We start from the raw sequence: 19,464 nt of genomic DNA on the forward strand, positions 1-19,464 counted from the left end.
GCCTGAGTTACCCCAAGAGCACCTCAGGGTATCCAGGTGCCCCCTTCCCTCATCTCCTTGCCCCACACCACACCTGTCTGCTTCCTGAGACAGTTGTTCCCTCCCCAAGTCTCCGTCCCCAAGGCTCCCTCTCCATGTAGATTCCCTATTCCTGACTGTTCTGTGTCCTAATAAACTCCTTGCCTGGGGCTCCCTCCTGCCCTGCAACAGCTCCTGACATCTTCCTTCCTCTGCAAAATCTTATCTCTTTAATCAAAAGAGATCAGCAACTCTGGAGTGACTTCCCTGCTCTCATCTTCTTTCATCTTGTCCCTCTTGAGGACCCTGCTTGACCCCACCCCACAACAAAATCTGTAGTCCAGTTTCCAAATCATGACCACTTGGTGAAGCCCTATGTCCACAAAGTTCACCTGAGTTGGATTAAATACTGCTCCCTGAAATTCAGATACCTCCATGCAGTGACCTCAAGTGATGCTTGCATTTGGGGGAGGTCCATGATTTTCACATGCATCTTTCACAAACCTTCATCAGCTAGGACTGCAAGATCCCAGGTCACACTGGTCATGGTCCACCTGTGACACCATACACTTTGTACAACACAGAGCACTGAAGAGTAACAGCAAACCTTAGATAGAGCCAGGATTCTGATCCAGAGCAAGCTTTTAACTACAGTTTTTAGCTCCTTTGATCCTTCCTTCCCTCTCTCTCACCTGCCTACATGAGGGGATTCCAAAATAAATCGAACATAGCTGCTTTTTTTCTGAGAAGCTCCTACTTGGTAGAAGAGGGCTGCACTTAGCCCAATAATTGTCATATAATCTAAGAAGTTCCAGACTTCTTAAAGTAGGAGACTCCAAGGTGCTATGAGATCCTAGGAGGAAGCTCTTCACTTTGCCTAGGGTGGGAAGGAGAGATTGCAGGTGCATCTTGAGCCATGACTGGAAGAAAAAGTAGGAACTGGACAGGGGGAGAAGTGAGGAGAGGGAAGCCCAGCAGAAGAACTGGCATGTTCAAAAGCAAGGAGATGTATTTTCTATATGAAGAAAACAAATCTCATGTTGCCTAAGGAGGGGAAGAGAATGGCAAGGCCTAAGGATGTGCAGAGAGGGTGAATAGACAGAACCATGCAATTCCTTATATGAGTTTGGAGAGGATGAGTAGAGTTAGGATGACTCTCAAGTTTCTGCCTTTGGCAAGAAGTGATTGGAATGGTCATCTTTTCTACATTTGGGAATGATGGAGGAGGACCAGGCTTGAGGAAGGACACAAAAAGTCTAGCTGCAGGTGCATTGAGTTTGGACACATACTGGGAGCTGCTGGAAATGCCTGACCTCAGCATCCGGACCTCCCTGGACCGAGTGGCCATCTCCTGAGTAACTCGAGGGTATGTCCTTCCTAGCTGCACCCGGAAGGAGCGGTGTGAGCGGTCCAAGGAGCCCCGCAGGTTTGCCTCAGAGATGAAGCAGTGTGTCCGGCTGACGGTCCATCCCAACAATATCTCCGTCTCTCAGTACAACGTGCTGGTAAGAGTTATGGGGGTTGGGGTAGGGTCCAGGGATGCAAGGAAAACTCTCTCCTACCAAAAAGTGCCTTAGCCCAAGGCCTCTCTGGAGGACTGGGCCAAGCCTGGCCAGCAGAAGCAGCTTGAGAGAAGGGTGCAGGATATCAAAGAATTAAGTGTCCATGGGGGGATGCAAGAAGGGGACAGGGACAGGACTATTGGGGAAGAGACTCTATTCATGAAGAGTAGAAAGGCAGGGAGCACCAGCACCAAAAATGATCAAAGGTGACAAAAGGTGTTGGGAATGATATGTTCAACTATAAAATGGGAAAGATGCATGTAGAGAGAGAGAAAGGTGCACAGGTGACTTCCAAGTTCTAGCACTGGGCACTTGGTGGTTGGTGTTTCTGTTTTTCCAAAATAGGGCCTAATGGAAGAGGTGCTCCATCAGCCACACCTCAGTCCTGTCCGATATTCTCTCGCCACGAAAATCCCCTAAGCATTCTTGTTTCCTGGGGCCAAATCCATTTAGATCCTAATGAGGTTTCTTTTGTCTCTGTCTCTTTGCATCTCACCACGGCCTCTGTGCTGCTCTCCTAATAACTTGAGTCTCTTCTCCATGTTAATATTGCCTCTTGCTTGTCTTTGCTTTGCCTGTGATCTCTCTCGCTCTCCCACTTTCTTTTTTTATTCCATACCTGTCCTTTTCCCATTTCACCCTCCTCCTTCTCTTCCCCTGCCTGGCTGTTCACAGCTGGTCCTGGAGACTTACAATGTCCCGGAGCTGTCAGCTGGCGTCAACTGCACCTTTGAGGACCTGTCAGAGATGGATGGGCTGGTGGTGGGCAATCAGATCCAGTGCTACTCCCCTGCAGCCAAGGAGGTGCCCCGGATCATCACAGAGAATGGTGAGCATCCCGGAGGCACAGCTGAGTAGCACGTCTTCCTCCTGGCTGGATGATAACTCAGGACAGATGTGGGGGGATTGAGGGAGCCTACAGGCAGGGGAGGGTCAGAGGAAGGGGCATGGGTTGGTGGGTGTGTTATGGGAAGAGGGGGATGAAATCTCCCTCTGCTGTCCTTGGCATTGACTGTTACAGCCCTTCCGTCTCAGCTCTAGGTTAGCCCCCAAGAGTCACCCTCATCCTGGGCAAGGAGCAGCTGCAGAGAGGGTGGGGAGGGGCAGGCCAGGACAGCGGTTAAGTTCAACCTGCTCCACTGGCTTGGCAGGTCAGTGGAGGAGGCCACTGAGCAGGTGCAGGGATGCTCACATGGCCGGTCTCTGACCCTGGACCACTGCCTTCCCCATTCTGCCCTCCCAGCTCTCCCCAGAGCTTCCTGTTATTGGGAGCAAGCTGCCCTGGGAAAGACAGCAGTGGGCAGAGGCTCCATGCTGGTGAGGGACAGGCCCAGCCTGGGCAGATTGATTCCATGTTGTCCCTCCCATTTGGGCTTGTCACATTTGTTTGGAGCTGATTGATTAATGAGGCTCTCAGGGAAGGCAAAGAACAAGGCTTGAAGTGGGGGCCTAAGGTCAGGGTTGTGAATTAAACATGGGCTGCAGCTCCTCCCTGGCGCCAGCTGAGGATTCCAGGGTCTCCCAAGCCGGTGGAGCCCTGAGCGCCCCCAGAGGAGGTAGTGTCAGAACAGGGGCTGTCTTTACAGAGATGGAGAATGAGCTCATGCATACACACACATACATGCAAAACCTCTTATGCAGTTTGTGGCAGCATTCCTAGAAGTCTACATATGTGTTTCTTCTGGTTATGAATCAATTTTGTGAATCTGGCCAGGATATCATGCATGTGAATGCACATTTGAATTCCTGGCAGTGTGCATCTGTATGTGTACACGTGGAAGAGGGGAAGTGATATGGTGGGCAGGGAGAACAGACTAGAACTGCCCTCTGCAGCTGCTCTCAGCTGGGACCCAGCTGAGTCCCAGTTGTCCTGGGACTGGGTCTGCTGGGTCAGAGCCCTGTTAAGCCAACAGCACCCTGGGGAGCAGGCTCCCTTTTCCAGCATGTGTCACTGGTCAGGGAATCCTTGGCTTGGGGCCTCAGCATTCCCCGACCCCTCAGCCATCTCTCCTCGTAGGGGACCACCATGTCGTACAGCTGCAGCTCAAGTCAAAGGAGACTGGCATGACCTTCGCCAGCACCAGCTTTGTCTTCTACAATTGCAGCGTCCACAATTCGTAAGTGGCCCCTGCCTTACCCCACTTCCTGTTCCTGGGGTCAAGGTTCATCCAAAGATCAGAAAACCCCATCACTGTTCCCAGGGAGTCACCATTTAGAAGCCCCAGAGGAGACCTCCTTCACCCTCTCTCCTCTGGTACCCACAGGGTTAATAGAAAGAGACTAGAAGAACAGAGAGTGAGAACTTAGGGAGTGGGGCTGTCCACACCCCTAGCGCATACATCTTCCCTGACATCAGTCCTTCTAACTCAATTCCATCTCCACCATCTGTTGTGGGGTGGTGCATCCCACGTGAAGAACAGAGAGCAAGCTCCATGGGCAGAGGATGGATCTGAGGGAGAGAGGCCCTGATGTGTATCCAGGACAGGGGCAAGTGGTCTAACCACTCAATCGCATGTTCAGCTCCCCACAGGCCCCTCAGGCTAGGTGGGGACAGTCTGGTAGGGGCCAAAGGGAGGCAGAAAGGTATGGGGTGGGCAGATTCTGGCTCAGGGGTCTCCAGCTCCAGCTTTGTTTGACTTGAGCATCCAACTTCCAATGGCAGGTGGGGAGGGCAGAGGCTCTGGCTCTGCAGCCGGACCAACTGGGAAGGTCAACCATTCTGTGCCCCAGTGTCCTCTATCCACAGGGAAATCGTAGTGCTCCTTCCCAGGGCGTCACGCAAATATATACCAACTGACATGGCAGGAGCACTGTCCCATCAGAGCAGTCATTGGCTGGGATGCTGTGCTTGGCTGCTAGCCCTGAATATCAGCTCTGCCTACCCCATAGGACAGCCACAAGGGGTAAAAGGGCCATGCTAAGAAGAAGCATTTAGAGCCATGTCTGGCCCAGTGTTTAGGCACCACATGTTCTTGCTATTATATTATCTTTTCTTTATCAAATGATGAGTTTGGACCAGGTTGTGAACAGGCCAGCCTGTTTTCTTTTCACCATAGAAACCTAAACTGAAAGTAGGTGTAGATGCCCAGTATACAGAATAGATGGAAGCAGGACCTACTCTAATTAAAGGTTGGGGGGCCTGGAACCCCTCTAGGAGCCCCACAAAACTACACATTCTCCAGAGAAGCTCCATGGCATCCCCAGAGTTCCACAGAGCAAACCGTGGGACCTGACCTCAAAAAACCCTGCTTGCTTTAACACACTCCTGTTTTGCAATCCATGCATGACATGACAAGAGACACTTTGGGGATCTAGGCTGGTGGAATTTTAGGGTCTATTGATCTGCTTATGGTAGCTGTGAGTCTAAAGCTTAGCTCTCTTTGGGGCCGCAAGTAAGAAGGCATCCAGCCCTCCCAGACAAAAATGAGTTGCTCTAGCCCTGGGACTCTCCTCTTGCCTCTTGTGACAGAGCTGTCCCTGTCTTTACCAGACAGAGCTGTCCCTGTCTTTACCACTCGGTGGCCTAATCCCTCCATCCTTTCTTTCCCCTCTGGGGAAGCAGAGTAAATAGGTGAAATCATGTGTGAAGCTTCCATTAAGCCCATAAACTGATTTTAAGCATCTTCTATGTGCAAGGGAATGTGTTACTCATTAGACACGGTGGAGTCAAAAATCAATGCAACACAAAGACTCAGTCCTTACCCTCCATGAGTTGATGGCCCACGGACTAGTAGAGGAGCCAGACAGGTAATGGTGAGGTGGCCAGGACTGTCCCAGAGATTTCAGCCAGGAGATTCACGGGAGAAGGGCCCAGGGTGACCAGCTCTTCCTTGGTCAAGCAGGTAGTCAGGTGGTGGAAAGAAGAAATGGTGCTCTGGAGGGAGGGATGGCTTGTGGGGAAAGTGTGGCCTATTCATGGCCAAAGCAACAAACCTGCGTTTGGGGCAGTGGTCATCGACACCGTGAAGGGCATAGCCTGTATGAAGAGGCATTTGAGTTTTTGGAAAAAGGAACCATGTTGAGCTTTTAAGCAATCAGGAGCTCCTATAAAATTGCCTTGGTTTCCTGGGGTAAAGGTAAGGGGTGGGGTTGCCAACCACGGAGGAGCCATCGTAGTGAGCAAGCAGCCTCAGTCACTTCCTCCTGAGGCAAGGTCCAGGTGGCTTCTCAGCAGCAGAGACCCAGAGTCCATTTGAATACAAACCTAATATTTTGTTTGCCCCAATTCGTAGGTCTCTCTACACAGCCCTCTACTCCAGACCTTATCATTCCCTCTTTTGAAAAGGAGGATATCATCCCATGGAGATGGAGGAGGGCTAATTTGGCCTTGGGGGACCAAGGTTGTCAGCTACATATGGGAAAGGAAGGAAACCAGAGACCATTAGCTTCCTGAGGTCTTGGGGAGTAAAGGGATAGATATGCATAAGATCTGCCCTTGCTGCACATTTCACGGTGGTTTCTCTTAATACTAAAAATGTTTTGCTAGATCCTAGAGACTCAGGCCCTCTGCTTTGGGCTCATCCAGGTTCTTAGATTTGTGCCTCCCTTCCTCTGTGCCCAGGTGCCTGTCCTGCGTGGAGAGTCCATACCGCTGCCACTGGTGTAAATACCGGCATGTCTGCACCCATGACCCCAAGACTTGCTCCTTCCAGGAAGGCCGAGTAAAGCTGCCCGAGGTAGGTCCCTGGCAGCCAGAGTGGTGAGTGCCTCTTGTTGTGAGCATGGAACACAGAAGAGAGACATTCCCTTAAGAGGAGAAACCAAAGGAAAACCGTGCAGGACCACCCCCTTCCTCCTGGCTCTTAAGGGTCCACTTTATAAAAGCAGGAAATATGCCAAACTCTGTGCTGGGACTGTGGGTTCTGGATCAGCCCTGGAGGTTCTGTTATAGACAAAGGTGTATTCCAGGTCATTCCAGCAAGAAGGATCCTCCACACACCAGATGGGTCCTAGAAAGATTCCAAAGAGATGGGTGTGTTGGTGTGTCCTAGAAATAATTGTGGGTACACAGCAGGACTGTGTCCAGACTCCTCAGCTATTCCTCAGGGCACTGTTGACAGAGGAGAACTGAGACCCCCAAAGAGGGCAAGTTGAGTAAAAGGGAGAGAGATGAGAATAAAAAAATGGTCAACTTGTGAGCTAGAGCAGTGGTTTTCAAAGCGTGGTTCCCAGACTAGCAGAATCTGCATCAGCTGAGAACTTGCTAGAAATACAGAGTCTTCTGTTCCAGCCTAGGCCAACTGAATGAGAAGCTCCGGGGACAGAGTACAGCAACTTGGGCTTCAACAGGCCCTTTGGGCTTCAACAGGCCCTCCCTGTGGTTCTGATGCTCGGACCAGGTTGAAGAATCACTGAGATACTGTAGGCTAAAATGTGACCTTTCTATTTCCTCTGAAGTTCTTTTCTTCTTGAACATTCATCATCACTGCACCAAAAATACTTTCTGCCTATGCTGTTATCTCTCTTAGAATGTCAGAGTGTGGGCAAGGACTTCAGGGATAACAGGTATACCTCTGGAAAAGTCTGTTGTTCAAACATGACGGTGTTTCTTGCACTCTCTCAGCCAGCACTGGACTCAGCAGGCTCCAGCACCTTCACCTCCACCCCTAGTCTTGGGTGTATCTTTCAGACCCCTTTACACACCACACAGGTGTCATGACCATGTGGCCAGCACCACAGCTGTGAGAGAAGGGACCTGTCCAGGTGCAAGAAGCATAGGGGATTTGGTGGGGGGAGGGGGAAGGAGGGGCATTGAGAGAACATACAGGCCCATCAAATGCCCTCCTCATTCCAGACTCTTACCCCACTAAGAATCCTACCTTTGGCCAAACCCTCATGGCAGGAGAGAAGCTCTCTTTTATCTGAGGCTGAAAGGGAAAGTCAATGTACAACCCATGCTAACACCTGCTGCATGGGGCTCCCCTAGCACGGTGGGTGTGACTGCATTGTGCTTAGCCATCAGAAAATCCAGGCCCAAATCCCATTTTTCCCAAGTCTTGATGGCTGAACAGGAGTTCTATAGGTGGACAGTAAGAAAGGTGATTCATTTTAGAAGTAAAAGCAAGGAGTGGAGATGTTGTCAAGGGAGAGGATGGTCATGATTGAGTAACAGACAAGGGGAGCAAACAAGAAAGAAAGAGTAGAAATTGGAAAACCTTCATTAAGATAATGAAATGACTAGGGACCTTTGGAAGGCTCCACATAGCTCAAATGTTTTGATTGCATTTTATTCTTGGGCCTCTTTGCTAGATAAAACCTTTGCTAGATACACTAGTCTGGAAAGCTGATGAGAGGCTGAAAACCTTTGTCTCAGCTCCCATGAAGTTCCTTACAAGTTTCAGACAGAAACAAGAAGAGATTACGAAAGCCTCAGACAAAAGACCAACTGCCTCTCCATGGGAATCTGTTCATGCCTGGAAATGGCTACTATGGATTCAGTCAGGAAAAGAGACCCTGTCCCTTTATAGGGAAAGGGAGGAGAGTGGTTGCATCTTGGATTTTACGTAGGAGTGTGAATCTCATACTTATGTGTCAGTTCTCTACTTTAAAAAAGACGACATGGATATAAAGGTAATAAGAGCGATGTGAGTCAGACAGCAAGGTAATGTCCTTGATAAAAGGCTGTACAGTCTCATCAGCCTGGCTGGGCCTGTCTTGGGGTGTGGTTTCATGAGCAGAAGGACTGGTTGACCCACCAAGGCTGGGGACAGGGATGTGAAAAGAATCCTTTTCTTGTTCTGGTCTGAAACCTGCAAATAATTTGATGGGAGTTAAGACAAAGTGGTTCTCAGCTTCTCTCCAGCTTTCCAGACTGCCGTGTTTGGCAGAGGTTCTATGTGTGGACAGGCCCAAGAGTGAACTGAAAGCAAAAACAATTGAGCTAGCTGGTGGATTCTGAAGGCCTCTAATCATTTAATTATCTTGCAGGAAGCTTTTGAATTTCTGCCTTTTTTTTCTTGTTTGCTCTTCTTGTACCAAATTTCTTTCTTTTAAGTATAGAAGAGGAGCCTCCTTCTGTTGCTCAGAAAGAGGGAAAAAGAACCAGAGGAGAATAAAATAAGGCCAGGCACGGTAATCCCAGCACTTTGGGAGGCCAAGGTATGAGGATCACTTGAGCCCAGGAGTTCAAGACCAGTCTGGACAACATAGTAAACTCTCCCCAGTAGAAAAATATTTTTATTTTTTTCTATAAAAAGTAAAAATAAGTAAGTAAGTAAGCTGAGCATGGTGTTGCATGTCTGTAGTCCCAGCTGCTTGAGAGGCTGAGATGGGAGGATTGCTTGAGCCTGGGAGATTGAGGCTACAGTAAGCCACGAGCAAGCCACTACACTCTAGCCTGGGCAACAGAGCAAGATCCTGTATCCAAAAAAAAAAAAAAGTGGGTGGGGGAAGAAGAATAAAATAAGAGCCCACCGTGTTTCCCAGGGCAATGCAGAGATTTTAGAGGAATGATGGCTTCAAGTACCCAGACTCCAAGCCAGTTGGGACACCCCTCAACACCTGACACAAGCAAAGACTGCCACAGATTCACAGCATCTTAGAGGATGGGATGCCAGGGCCCCAGAGAAAGGAACTAGTCTGGAGGAAATGGCCCAGAGAAGGATATGGAGCTGTATGTACTAAGCTCTTGCTGCCACACTGACATCCTCTCCATTTCCCATGAGCCATGGTATGGTGAGCCTGGCAGGCCATGGCAGGGAGCGGCTCTGAGGTAGTTTGGAATCGCCCATGCCTCCTTTATCACATGGAATACATTTTGGCTCCTCTTTACCTTGGATGTTTATTTATTCTAAGAAAAGGAAGCTCTCCTGGGGTGCTTCTGGTCCAGGCTTGGAGGTTGCATTCTACCCAGCTCAATCCCAGGGCCATTTTGAATGTGAGCATAGAGGTGAACCAGAGTTGGCCACCTGGTGATGGTGGTTGTAGCATCTTCCTAGTGAATGTGGCAAAGGGGAAACAAGTAAAGAAGTATGTGTGGACTACTGACTGACTCCAGCCACTTGGGGTCAGTGAAAGGAGGTCATTGTCCTCAGAACTCAAAAGACAGTTCCTGGCTGCTAGTGTAAATATGAGGATTTTTTTATGTTGTTGTTTGATTGTTTGCTCTAATTTTACATTCTACATGTATTTATTTTAGCAATGTACAGTCGTGGGCTGCTTATTGTTGGGGATACCCTCTGAGAAATGTTAGGCAATTTTGTCATTGTGCGAACATCATAGGGTGTACTTACACAAACCTACGTGCTGTAGCTTACTGCACACCTAGGCTACATGGTCTAGCCTATTGATCCTAGGCTACACACCTGTGCAGCAGGTAACTGTACTGAATACTGCAGCCAATTATAACACAATGGCAAGTATTCGGGTATCTAAACATATCTGAACATAGAAAAAGCATGGTAAAACTACAATATTATAATCTTATGAGACTTCTGTCCTATATATAGTTTGTCATTGACCGAAGCATGCTTATGTGGAACATTACCATATATGTTTCAGGGAAGAGATAGTAGCAGGAGTTAGGGGTAAAAAGAAAACTACCCAATTAAATGGTGATTTTGTGGAAGCCTCCAGACACCTGTGTGCTGTCACTACTCTAGGGGAAGAGCTTACTCACAGCACGATACTCTGAAGTTTTGTTATGATTTAACTGTTCATTTTTCATTACCCTAAGCATTTCAGCCATACTCAAGGCATTGTGAGAGGTTTAAAGGTGTAGAAGATCTATGGAGATCTATGTTTAGAGATCTGTAAAATGAGGCCATTGGTCTACATCATCTCTAAAGTTCTGTCATTGTAAGTAGAAAGAAGCTGGAAAGTCCCCAAGATAAATCCATGCCCAAAAAGTGGTCAGAGGGCTGGCAATTATAGGGTGACTGTCAAGTCAAGGCTTAGGTCAACCATCTTTACCTAACAGGGTGACCCATACCCTCAGGACCTGCAGTTCCACTGAACATCCAGCCCAAGGCCCACCCTTTTGGAATGAAGGTGTACCCAGGCCCTGGTGACTCTTCTGGAAATCTCTGGGGTTTTCATTTCCTTTTACCCTTTGAGTGAGCGGATGCAGACAGTGTCCTTTTGTTAGCTAAGAGTAAGGCTGACAGGTGGCTTTTCATCTACCCGGCACCATCTTGCATCTCAGGAATGCTTTCATCTGTGTGTCTTCCATTTCAACAGTAGCTTTGTTGACTATCAGGGATATCGAATTACCTTTTTTGTTCCCCCTGAACAAAGAATGCGTTCAGGTGAAGTTATTGGTCTGGAACAGAGAACTAGTCAATCGTTGTTGTTATTATATTAATGGCAAGTATTCCACTATAATTACAATTATTAGAAATAGAATGCCCAATAACATATGCTGTTCATGGTAACTATATTCCAGTTACAAGGAATGATTTTGTTTCAACTAATGATGGCATTGTGATAACAGCCCTGGGCCTTCAGATCAGCTGCCAGAGCCTTGGGTAGCCATTAACAAAGCCATGCCCACCCCTCTACTGAGCAGCAGCAGCCACTGGTCCCCAGGTGGCTTCAGAATCCATCCCCAGCTCCTCCACAGGCCAACCTGGACCTCCCATCAGGCACACACACTTAATGATGATGCTTGAGGAACAAAGGTGAACTTCCTTGCAAAAGCAAATCCATTGGCAAGAATTTGTCCCTGATGGACTATTTTGTTGTTTTTTCTCATCTAAACTGAAAAGCAAAGTGAGCTGCTGCTGAAGCTGTATTCTCTGGGCACCAGACTAGAGAGGCTTTGCAAGGAGGGTGAAGCACATCTGGCCCCCAGGTGTGCAGGCTCGCCGAGGAGGCTCCCAGGAACGCCTCTCCTCTTGAAGTTCAACCAGCCTGCCTACTCCAGAGAATAGTTGTAAGATCAGAGGAGGCAAAATGAATTCTATTTGATTTGCAAAACTGTGTTTGAAAGCTTCTCCCAACATCCCCTAATACCCCAACACCCCTGAAAAGAAACTCAGAGCCAGGATGAAATCTGGTATCAAAAGGATCAAGTCTTCTCCAGGACTGAAGACCCAACAAGACCGAGAAAGTCCTAGCTCATGGGCTGCTGCTTGCCCCTGGTACTGAAATAAGCCCCATGCCCTGAAACAGGAGCAGAGCAAGGGCATTGACCCACTGACTGGACTCTGGAGGGAAATCACCAATCCACTTTGTTAGCAATTCTGCTTCCCTTCTTGCAGGGAAGGCATTCTGGGATCCAACCCAAGGGAACAAAACCACACCTGCCGTGCCTTTCACCCTCCTGTGAAAAAAAAAAAAAAAGCAAATCCAGCTACAGAACATGCTCCCCACCCATGCACCACCCCCACTCCAGGTATTCAATTACTGGGTTGCCATTCCTCCAGACAACTGCACTTTCCATCAATCTTGCCTGCCCCTCCCCGCTTCAGGTTATGGGTATTTCCTTTTTATATTATTACTTTGCTCTCTCTATAAACCAGCCTGTCGTAGATCACACTAATGGCATTATAAACTTGGGGAACAGCAAGAAAATATACGATGCGTTACATTTTTGTATTGGGCACCGTGGTTCTGAGAAGGTGAGTATAAATTTGGGGGGTTGGTTGGGGTTAGGGCTGGCTTGTCTTTGGGACTAATGAAGGCTGAGGTGACTTGGACGGAGGAGAGGTGACCTGTAAATCATTTATTCCTTAGCTGCCCACCAGGTCCCTGTTCTTCCCTAGAGCTCTGTTTTCCCCAGTCTTGCTGTAACAATAGGAGAATTAGAGCCCTCATTTTGTAAACACACTGAGGGCTATAAATTCAAGGGCCCATCACCCCCATCTGCAGGCAGCACCAGCCCTGAAGGCAGCCTTTTCTCTCCCAGCTAGGCTGCATTCTTTATGTCCTTGTTCAATTATTTAAATATGCAATGAAGCCTCTGTATAAAGCAGTCACTAACGTGCTGGACATGGTGGATAGAAAGTCATCATTCTCGCTTTTATACTTTGACTTCGTGTTCCTGTCCTCTGCAATTAGCGGTGCGATTTGTATTTTGTGTGCGTATCAGTGGAGACCAAAATGTTCATGGGGCTGGACAGTTGACCTTCGTCACCTCCTGAATGCCAGGCCTTTAAAGGTGTGCTTGTGCCTCGAGCCACTGCCACTTCCCACCCCCCTGCATTCTTAGAACTGCAGAATGTAGCCACAGGCAAAACAGCCTCCAAGGGAGTCGGGTTCTTCTGGCATGCATGTGTCTCCAAAGAATCTCGTTAAATACAGGTGTTTTCCATCCTCCAAAAGCTGGCCCTTTCAAATGGTAGTTCAGAGAAATGGCCTCCTTCAAAAGAGAAGGGCAGTATGTTTTTGAGGAGTTTTGGATGGAAGCTGGATAATCATCTGTGGATAAAGGTATGGTATGGTGATTGGGTGAAAATACTGTGCTCATCATTGTCATGGGCACTGAGTGAGGTAAATAGTGTCCTTAGTGTCTTTATCTAGAACACGGGAGTGATCTTATATGTGTGTGTGTGTGTGTCTGAAATAATATAGTACACGGAAAATATGTGGAAGGGGATGGAGGTAGTGGAATTGACACCAAATTGAATGCTTGTACCAAGTTAACCATGTCAATTAGAATCGCAGCAGTATCCCATGCTGCCTGTCAGAGCCAGTTACTCAACTGGACAACCATACCAAGTTGCAACATACAAATTATTAAAATATTAAAACATGTCCCTGCTGATAGGTGAAGAGCCACCTCTCAGAGGCCCACTTCCCCCATACCTCCAGTATTCATTCATTGGCTCATTGAATGCCACATTTTGAGCTAGTTTTGCAGGTATTATTATCCCCATTTTAGAGGTGGGAAAACTGAGCTTCAAAAAGATCATACAGTTCTATATCCCAGATTATCAGCTGGGTTATTAATAGAACTGGGACTAAAAGGAAAACAAACTGTTCTTTTCTATACTTAACAGCAAATGCATGGGGCTTTTTTCTACACCAAGCAATTCTCCAATCCTCGGTGCTACCCAAGAAACCACTTGGGTAGCCTAGAACTCAATTCATTTCTGATGCTACCTGCCCAGAGTGAGCATTGGATCTCACAAGTTAAAGGGCTCAGTCCCACAAGACTGTCCCCACTTCAGATGCCAATTGCAAGTCTGAGGTTGTCCCCTGCAGTTCTGACCCACCAGTTATAAGTCAGGGGCTCCCACAATCCCCTCCTCAGATTGGATAATTTGTTATAACAGGTCACAAAACTTGGGGAAACATTTACTTACATTTACTAGTTTCTTTTAAAGGGTGTTGCAAAGGATACAGATAAACAGCCGGATGCAGCAGTGCCTAGAACAAGGTATAGGAAGGGGCACAGAACTTCCTTGTCCTCTCTGGGCACCACTCCCTCAACATCGCCACCTGTTCACCCCCGGGGAAGCTCTCCAAACCCCTTCACTTAGGGTGTTGATGGAGGCTGCTTTATGTAGACAGTTGAACTCAGTCACCAGCCCCTCTCCCTTCCCCAGAGGAGAGGGCTGAAGTCCCACCCTGTAATTACATGTGTGGATCCTCTGGCAACATACCCCCATCCCCAGGAGTCACCTCATGAACATAAACTCAGGTATAGTGGAAAAGGGCTTACTGTGAATAACAAAAGATGCTCCTTTTCCCCCAGTCATTCAGAAAACTCCAAAGGTTTTAGGTTTTAGAAGCACCGTGCCAGCAGCCAGAGGAAAAGACCCAATATATATTTCTGATGTCACAATATTCCAGGGACTACACAATTCATCGAATCCAAACCAACCTCTTCATTTTATGGGTAAAGAGACCCAGAGGGTTTGAGGGGTTTGCCCAAGGCCAAATGGCTGGCAGATCTCCTGTCTCAGGACACATGGAATGTGCAACTTTACGATGTCACTTCCCAGAAGCAGAGGCTGCTGTTCGGGGAGCAGTGGCCAGAACTGGGACCTCCCTGCCAGTCCCCCTTGTGTTTGGGACACTTACAGCTATTTAAGTTAGGCAGACTTATCCTAAGATGTGAAGCCCAGAGGACTGGAATAAGTTGGGTGGGAACTGCTGGGGTATTTGCAGAAAATTGCGTGGAGGCAGGAGCAAGGGAGATGGGTCTTTTGGAAATGAGGTGGGAAAAGGGAGCAGATGAGGGACAAGATGCAGCCTGGGTTGGGAGGAAAGGACAAACATTTGCTGAATGTCCACTCACTCTAGGCCAGATGCTTTATATGTGTTAGTTTATGGAATCCCCAAAATGGTCATTTGGAAGAGGAATTTTCAATCCCTATTCATTGTTAAGCCAAGCAATGATGACAGGACTTGTTCAAGACTCTGAAACTAGTGGAGGAGGAGGGAGGCAGACTTACTCTCACAGTTACAGGATTCCCAGCCAGACTTTTGCTGGGTGATGAGCCTTCAAGGTGAAGACAAAGGTCTGGGTGCCCTGAGTCCCTGGGCCATGAAACAGGGCCTCAGGCTCGCGCCCTGGAGGAATATGAAAGTTTCTCTGAAGTTTCCCTAGAGTGTCAGATCTGTAGGTGATTTTGTATCTGGAATCTCAGCACAAGGCAGGTCAGGATCTGGGATGCTGGGGTGGGAGGAAGGGGCAGGGTGGTGGAAGTGGTCCCTTCATGCCTTGATGCCTAGGGAGAAATTGCCATTTTACATTTCAATTAGGAGGGACACTGGGGTCAATCAGCAGCGCTACTAGAGGAAAATGTGCCCAGCCCAGCCCTGGGCCTCTCCAATTATTATTAATGAACTTACTCTCAGAGCTGCCAACCTTTTTATATGCAAACTAGGCCTTTATGGGGCTACTGATAATCAGGACTCATTAGAGAACTCATCACACGTCTCACTAAAAATCTTACAGGGGACGTGGGAGAGAGGCATTTGCTGCTGCCCATGTCCCGGACAAGAACAGTCCAGCCCCCAGGCAGGGTTCCAGCCCAGCTCCAGAGGGTTTCACAGCTCCAAGTCCCCTGGACTTCAGAGGGACCGTTGCTGACTGACCAGCCCATCCTGAGGTGGTCCTGCCCATTGGTGGGAACTTGCCTCTTTCATGAAGGGCGGAAACTTGGTGACTCAGGCAGTTGGCATCTGAGTTCTTCAGCTACCAGCTCATCTGCTGATACTGAGCCCTTCTTTCTCTCCTTGCCTCAGTTTCTCCTTTGCAAAATAGATGGGGTCCATGAGGGTAGTCAGAGGATTCTGAGATTCCAGTACCCTCAGCACCTCATTTCTGGGTGGCAACATGTGGATGCAGGAGGTTGAGGGAAGAGGTTCCAGGGCCTCCTGGCTCTCACTCCCAGTGCGACCAGACCCACCTCCCTCCAGGGATTGTGGCAGGAGGGAGAGTCAGGCTCCTTCCTGCTTCAGGGGAGGGGAAGCTGCCCAGGGCTCAGGCAGAGGGAGGGTGGAGTCAAGTGGAGCCTGGACTCAGAGCAACCCCACTCTCAAGGATCTGCTCTCCTCGAGCTGCTAATATCACTCTCCTCCTACTCCAGCTCTGATCTCCATCTTTTCCACAAATCGCTTCTTTCCTTTGTGTCTCACATTCCCACCTTGCTAGAGCAGGGGCTGAGGGAGCGGCTGTGGTAGGGGCACAGGATGGAGCTGCTAAGACTCTCCACAGGTGGCTACCTGGTGTCTCCAGAGACCCACACGCTGTAGAGCCTCAGACCACACGCAAGGTGAAGGCCAAGACCAAGGCCCCTGTTCTCTTCCTGCTGGCCCACCTCCCAGCTGCTTCTCTTCATTGTTTTAGAATGGTGGCAAAACACACATATCATAACATTTACCATCTGAACCGGTTTTAAGGATACGGTTCAATGGCATTAAGTACATTTCACATTGTTGTACAGCTGTCATCACCATCCCCAACTAAGGTGGTGTTCCCGTCAAACAACTACCCATCCTGCCTCCCCTTAGACATCACCATTCTACTTTCTGTCTCTATGAAATTGACTGCTCAAGGGACCTCCTACAGGTGGAACCCTGCAGTATTTGCCATTTTGTAGCTGGCTTATTTCACTTAGCATAACGTCCCCAAGCTTCATCCATGTTATAGCAGAGTTTCCTCCCTTTTCAAGGCTGAGTAATATTCCATTGTATGAATAGGTCACATTTTGTTTATCCATTCATTCCTCAGTGAACAGCTGGGTTGCTTCTGCCTTTTGGCTGTTTTGAGTGATGCTGTTGTGAACATGGGTGTGCAGATTTCTGAGTCTCTGTTTTCAGTTCCTCTGGGCATGTAAACCCAGGAGTGGGATTTCTGGATCTGCAGCTCCTCTTTTAGCTGCACTTCAGGATAAACGTGTGAGCAGCCTGTAGGGGCATGGGAGGAAGGATTAGTTTAATGGGCCTGGGACACTCCCATGAAGCAAGGCTCCACTGCTGGTCCATCTGTGGACCATGGTCTTGCTCCTCCAGCTTCTTCTCTGTCTCCTAGCTTCCCTTATAGCTTTCTCTCTCCCTTTCTTGCTTCCATTTCCCCTGCCTCTCTTTCCCTCCTCTTTTCTTGTTGGATGATCAGAAAGCATAGAGGGAACAGCCACTCCAAATCATGGAATCATGATGGGTTAAGATGAACAGGGCCTTGGAGTCCCGCTCAACTAATAGATAAGGAAATTGAGTTTCAAATGTGCTCAGAGTTCCAGAGCTCATCAGCAGCTCAGAGGTGCTAGAGCTAGCTGAAGCCTTCTCCCTCCGAGCCTAAGTCTTGTTATGGTGTAGCTCGTAATGGCACGGAGATATTTGGCTCATGTTTGCTCTGGGACCTGGGAGGGACAGCTGCTAGTTGCCTAACTACCTGGAACCCCTCCCTTCCACCATTCCTCAGTGGCTTCCTTTCTGCCTTACTCTGCTGAGGACAAGTGTTACGGTGGGGGAGAGAAGCCTCTGCTGAGAGTTGGTGGTGAGCCCATGACAAAGCACCCTCACAAAGAACATGTGCGTCATGCTTTTGATGATCAACCTGCCCAGGAGCCATCTGTCTTGGCATGCCCCAGACAGTGCCACAGATGGAGGAATCTGGGGGATGATGGGACCTGCCTAGCACAGGGGGTGCCCAGGCCATGCTTGTGTTATGGAAGGCCTCACGCCTGCCCACATCCATCAGCAGGAGCTGCAATACTGACTCTCCTCCACCCAGCTCCTGAGAATACAGCAACACACCAGCTCCTACCACTCAACTGGGCAGAGCACCCACCCTCCTTCTGACCTCCTTATGTCCCCAGTCCTCGCTAGACAAAGCCGATAGCCCCAGGAAAAAGGGGCCCAGTGATTCACTGTCTCCATCCTAAAGGCCATCTGGGCTCCTGTGGCTCCAGGGCTAAGTATGCCCATTGCTAGCATCTAGAAAGAGCTCAGAGTGTTTCTACTCTGAGAGGCATTTCTTTAGGGCCAGGACATCCTAAAGCTTGGTCAGAAGCTTCTGGATTTATAAAGCCTCTGGGGCCCATTCCAGAACATTCTCAAATATCAGATTCAGCCCATGTAGGGAAGGTCCTCCCAGCCCCTCTGCTGCGGTCAAGACTCACATTCCAGGGACAGAGTAGGGCCCAGGGCTTTGCCTGTCTGTGGAGATTCTCACATGGTCTATCCATCCCAATTCTTGACAGCCTGGAACTTAGCAGGCAAAGAGATCATCAGTCCGCAGTGGCGGGGGGGAGGCCTAGCCAGCAGAGGCAGTCTCTACTAGGGAAGAAGGGTGCCATGAGGAGGCTACAGGAGTGTCAGAGAATCCGGATTGCATAAGGAAGGTATTCAGGGAACCCAAAGAGGGTGGGGACCACCTCAAGATATGACACTAGGACCCCAGATTCCTCAGTTTCATTTTTGTCCTCAGTGCATTGCCCACTGGGTGGGCACGAGCACCTCAGGGGTCACCTGTGGGTGTGTCCGTGGAAGGGTGGAGACAGGGAACATCCGGATTATGTCTGCAGAGGTCCTTGCTCTTTTGGTTTCCTGGCTGCCCAGCCTGAGCCATGCCCTCTGTCCCCAGGATTGCCCCCAGCTGCTGCGAGTGGACAAGATCCTGGTGCCTGTGGAGGTGATCAAGCCTATCACGCTGAAGGCCAAGAACCTCCCCCAGCCCCAGTCTGGGCAGCGTGGCTACGAATGCATCCTCAACATCCAGGGCAGCGAGCAGCGGGTGCCCGCCCTGCGCTTCAACAGCTCCAGCGTACAGTGCCAGAACACCTCTGTGAGTCACCCAGCCCTGCCCACCGCCAAACCAGGCCCCAGCCCCGCCCACATCACTGTCATTTTCTCGGAGCCAAATCAGCTCAGCCCTGCAGTCATTTCCTCAACATGCACAAAACTGCCACCTGCTTCCGCCATGCCTGCTGGCACGTCCCAGCCCCAAAACACCTGCCCCAGCCACGTGCTGGGTTCTGAGGTCACCCAGGGCCTGGCCCTAGCTGTAAATGTTTTGTGATGAAGGTTGTCCGTGCAAGACAGGATTAGAAGGGATATTGGACCAGCCGTGGAGCTGTGAGCCCTGTTTGTGGGCAGATGCTGGGCTCCAGGAACCTTCATGTCCATCCTCTTTCCTGAGAAGCTCTGAAAGCCCTGCACCCTGCCTTCTCCACAAGCCCCAAAGACATCCCACCACCTTCACATCTACAAAGAGGCTGTTTCTCAGCAGAGAAGGCTTCTGAGACAGACCAAGCATTGGCAGGAGGAAACAACAGAAGGGAAGGAGCTGGCCAGGAGCGTGCTGCTTAGATCAGCACAAACCCTGCCCAATGTACAGCAAATCCACACTAAGCCCAAGCCCTGTCAATGAGTGGTCAGCAGGCCCCAGGCTGCCGACAGCTGTCTACCTCATTCCTAGGTACCTCACAGTGAACCCCACCTGTGTATCACCTTTCCTGCCCACTTCCCTTCGCACCTGCCATGTTGCCTT

General features: G+C 49.3%; 1 protein-coding gene across 1 annotated transcript in view; it reads left to right on the forward strand.

Annotated features, from left to right (window-relative positions):
* PLXNA4 (plexin A4) overlaps positions 1-19,464 on the forward strand; it is a 455,015-nt gene that overhangs the window by 349,485 nt on the left and 86,066 nt on the right. The window contains exons 6-10 of the mRNA XM_021936279.2: positions 1,400-1,523; positions 2,256-2,409; positions 3,598-3,697; positions 6,142-6,256; positions 18,559-18,759. Of these exons, the coding sequence (XP_021791971.1) occupies positions 1,400-1,523; positions 2,256-2,409; positions 3,598-3,697; positions 6,142-6,256; positions 18,559-18,759 (694 nt within the window). The remainder of the gene's footprint in view (positions 1-1,399; positions 1,524-2,255; positions 2,410-3,597; positions 3,698-6,141; positions 6,257-18,558; positions 18,760-19,464) is intronic.

This window comes from Papio anubis, chromosome 4 (assembly GCF_008728515.1).
Source record: "Papio anubis isolate 15944 chromosome 4, Panubis1.0, whole genome shotgun sequence".
Lineage (NCBI taxonomy): Eukaryota > Metazoa > Chordata > Mammalia > Primates > Cercopithecidae > Papio > Papio anubis.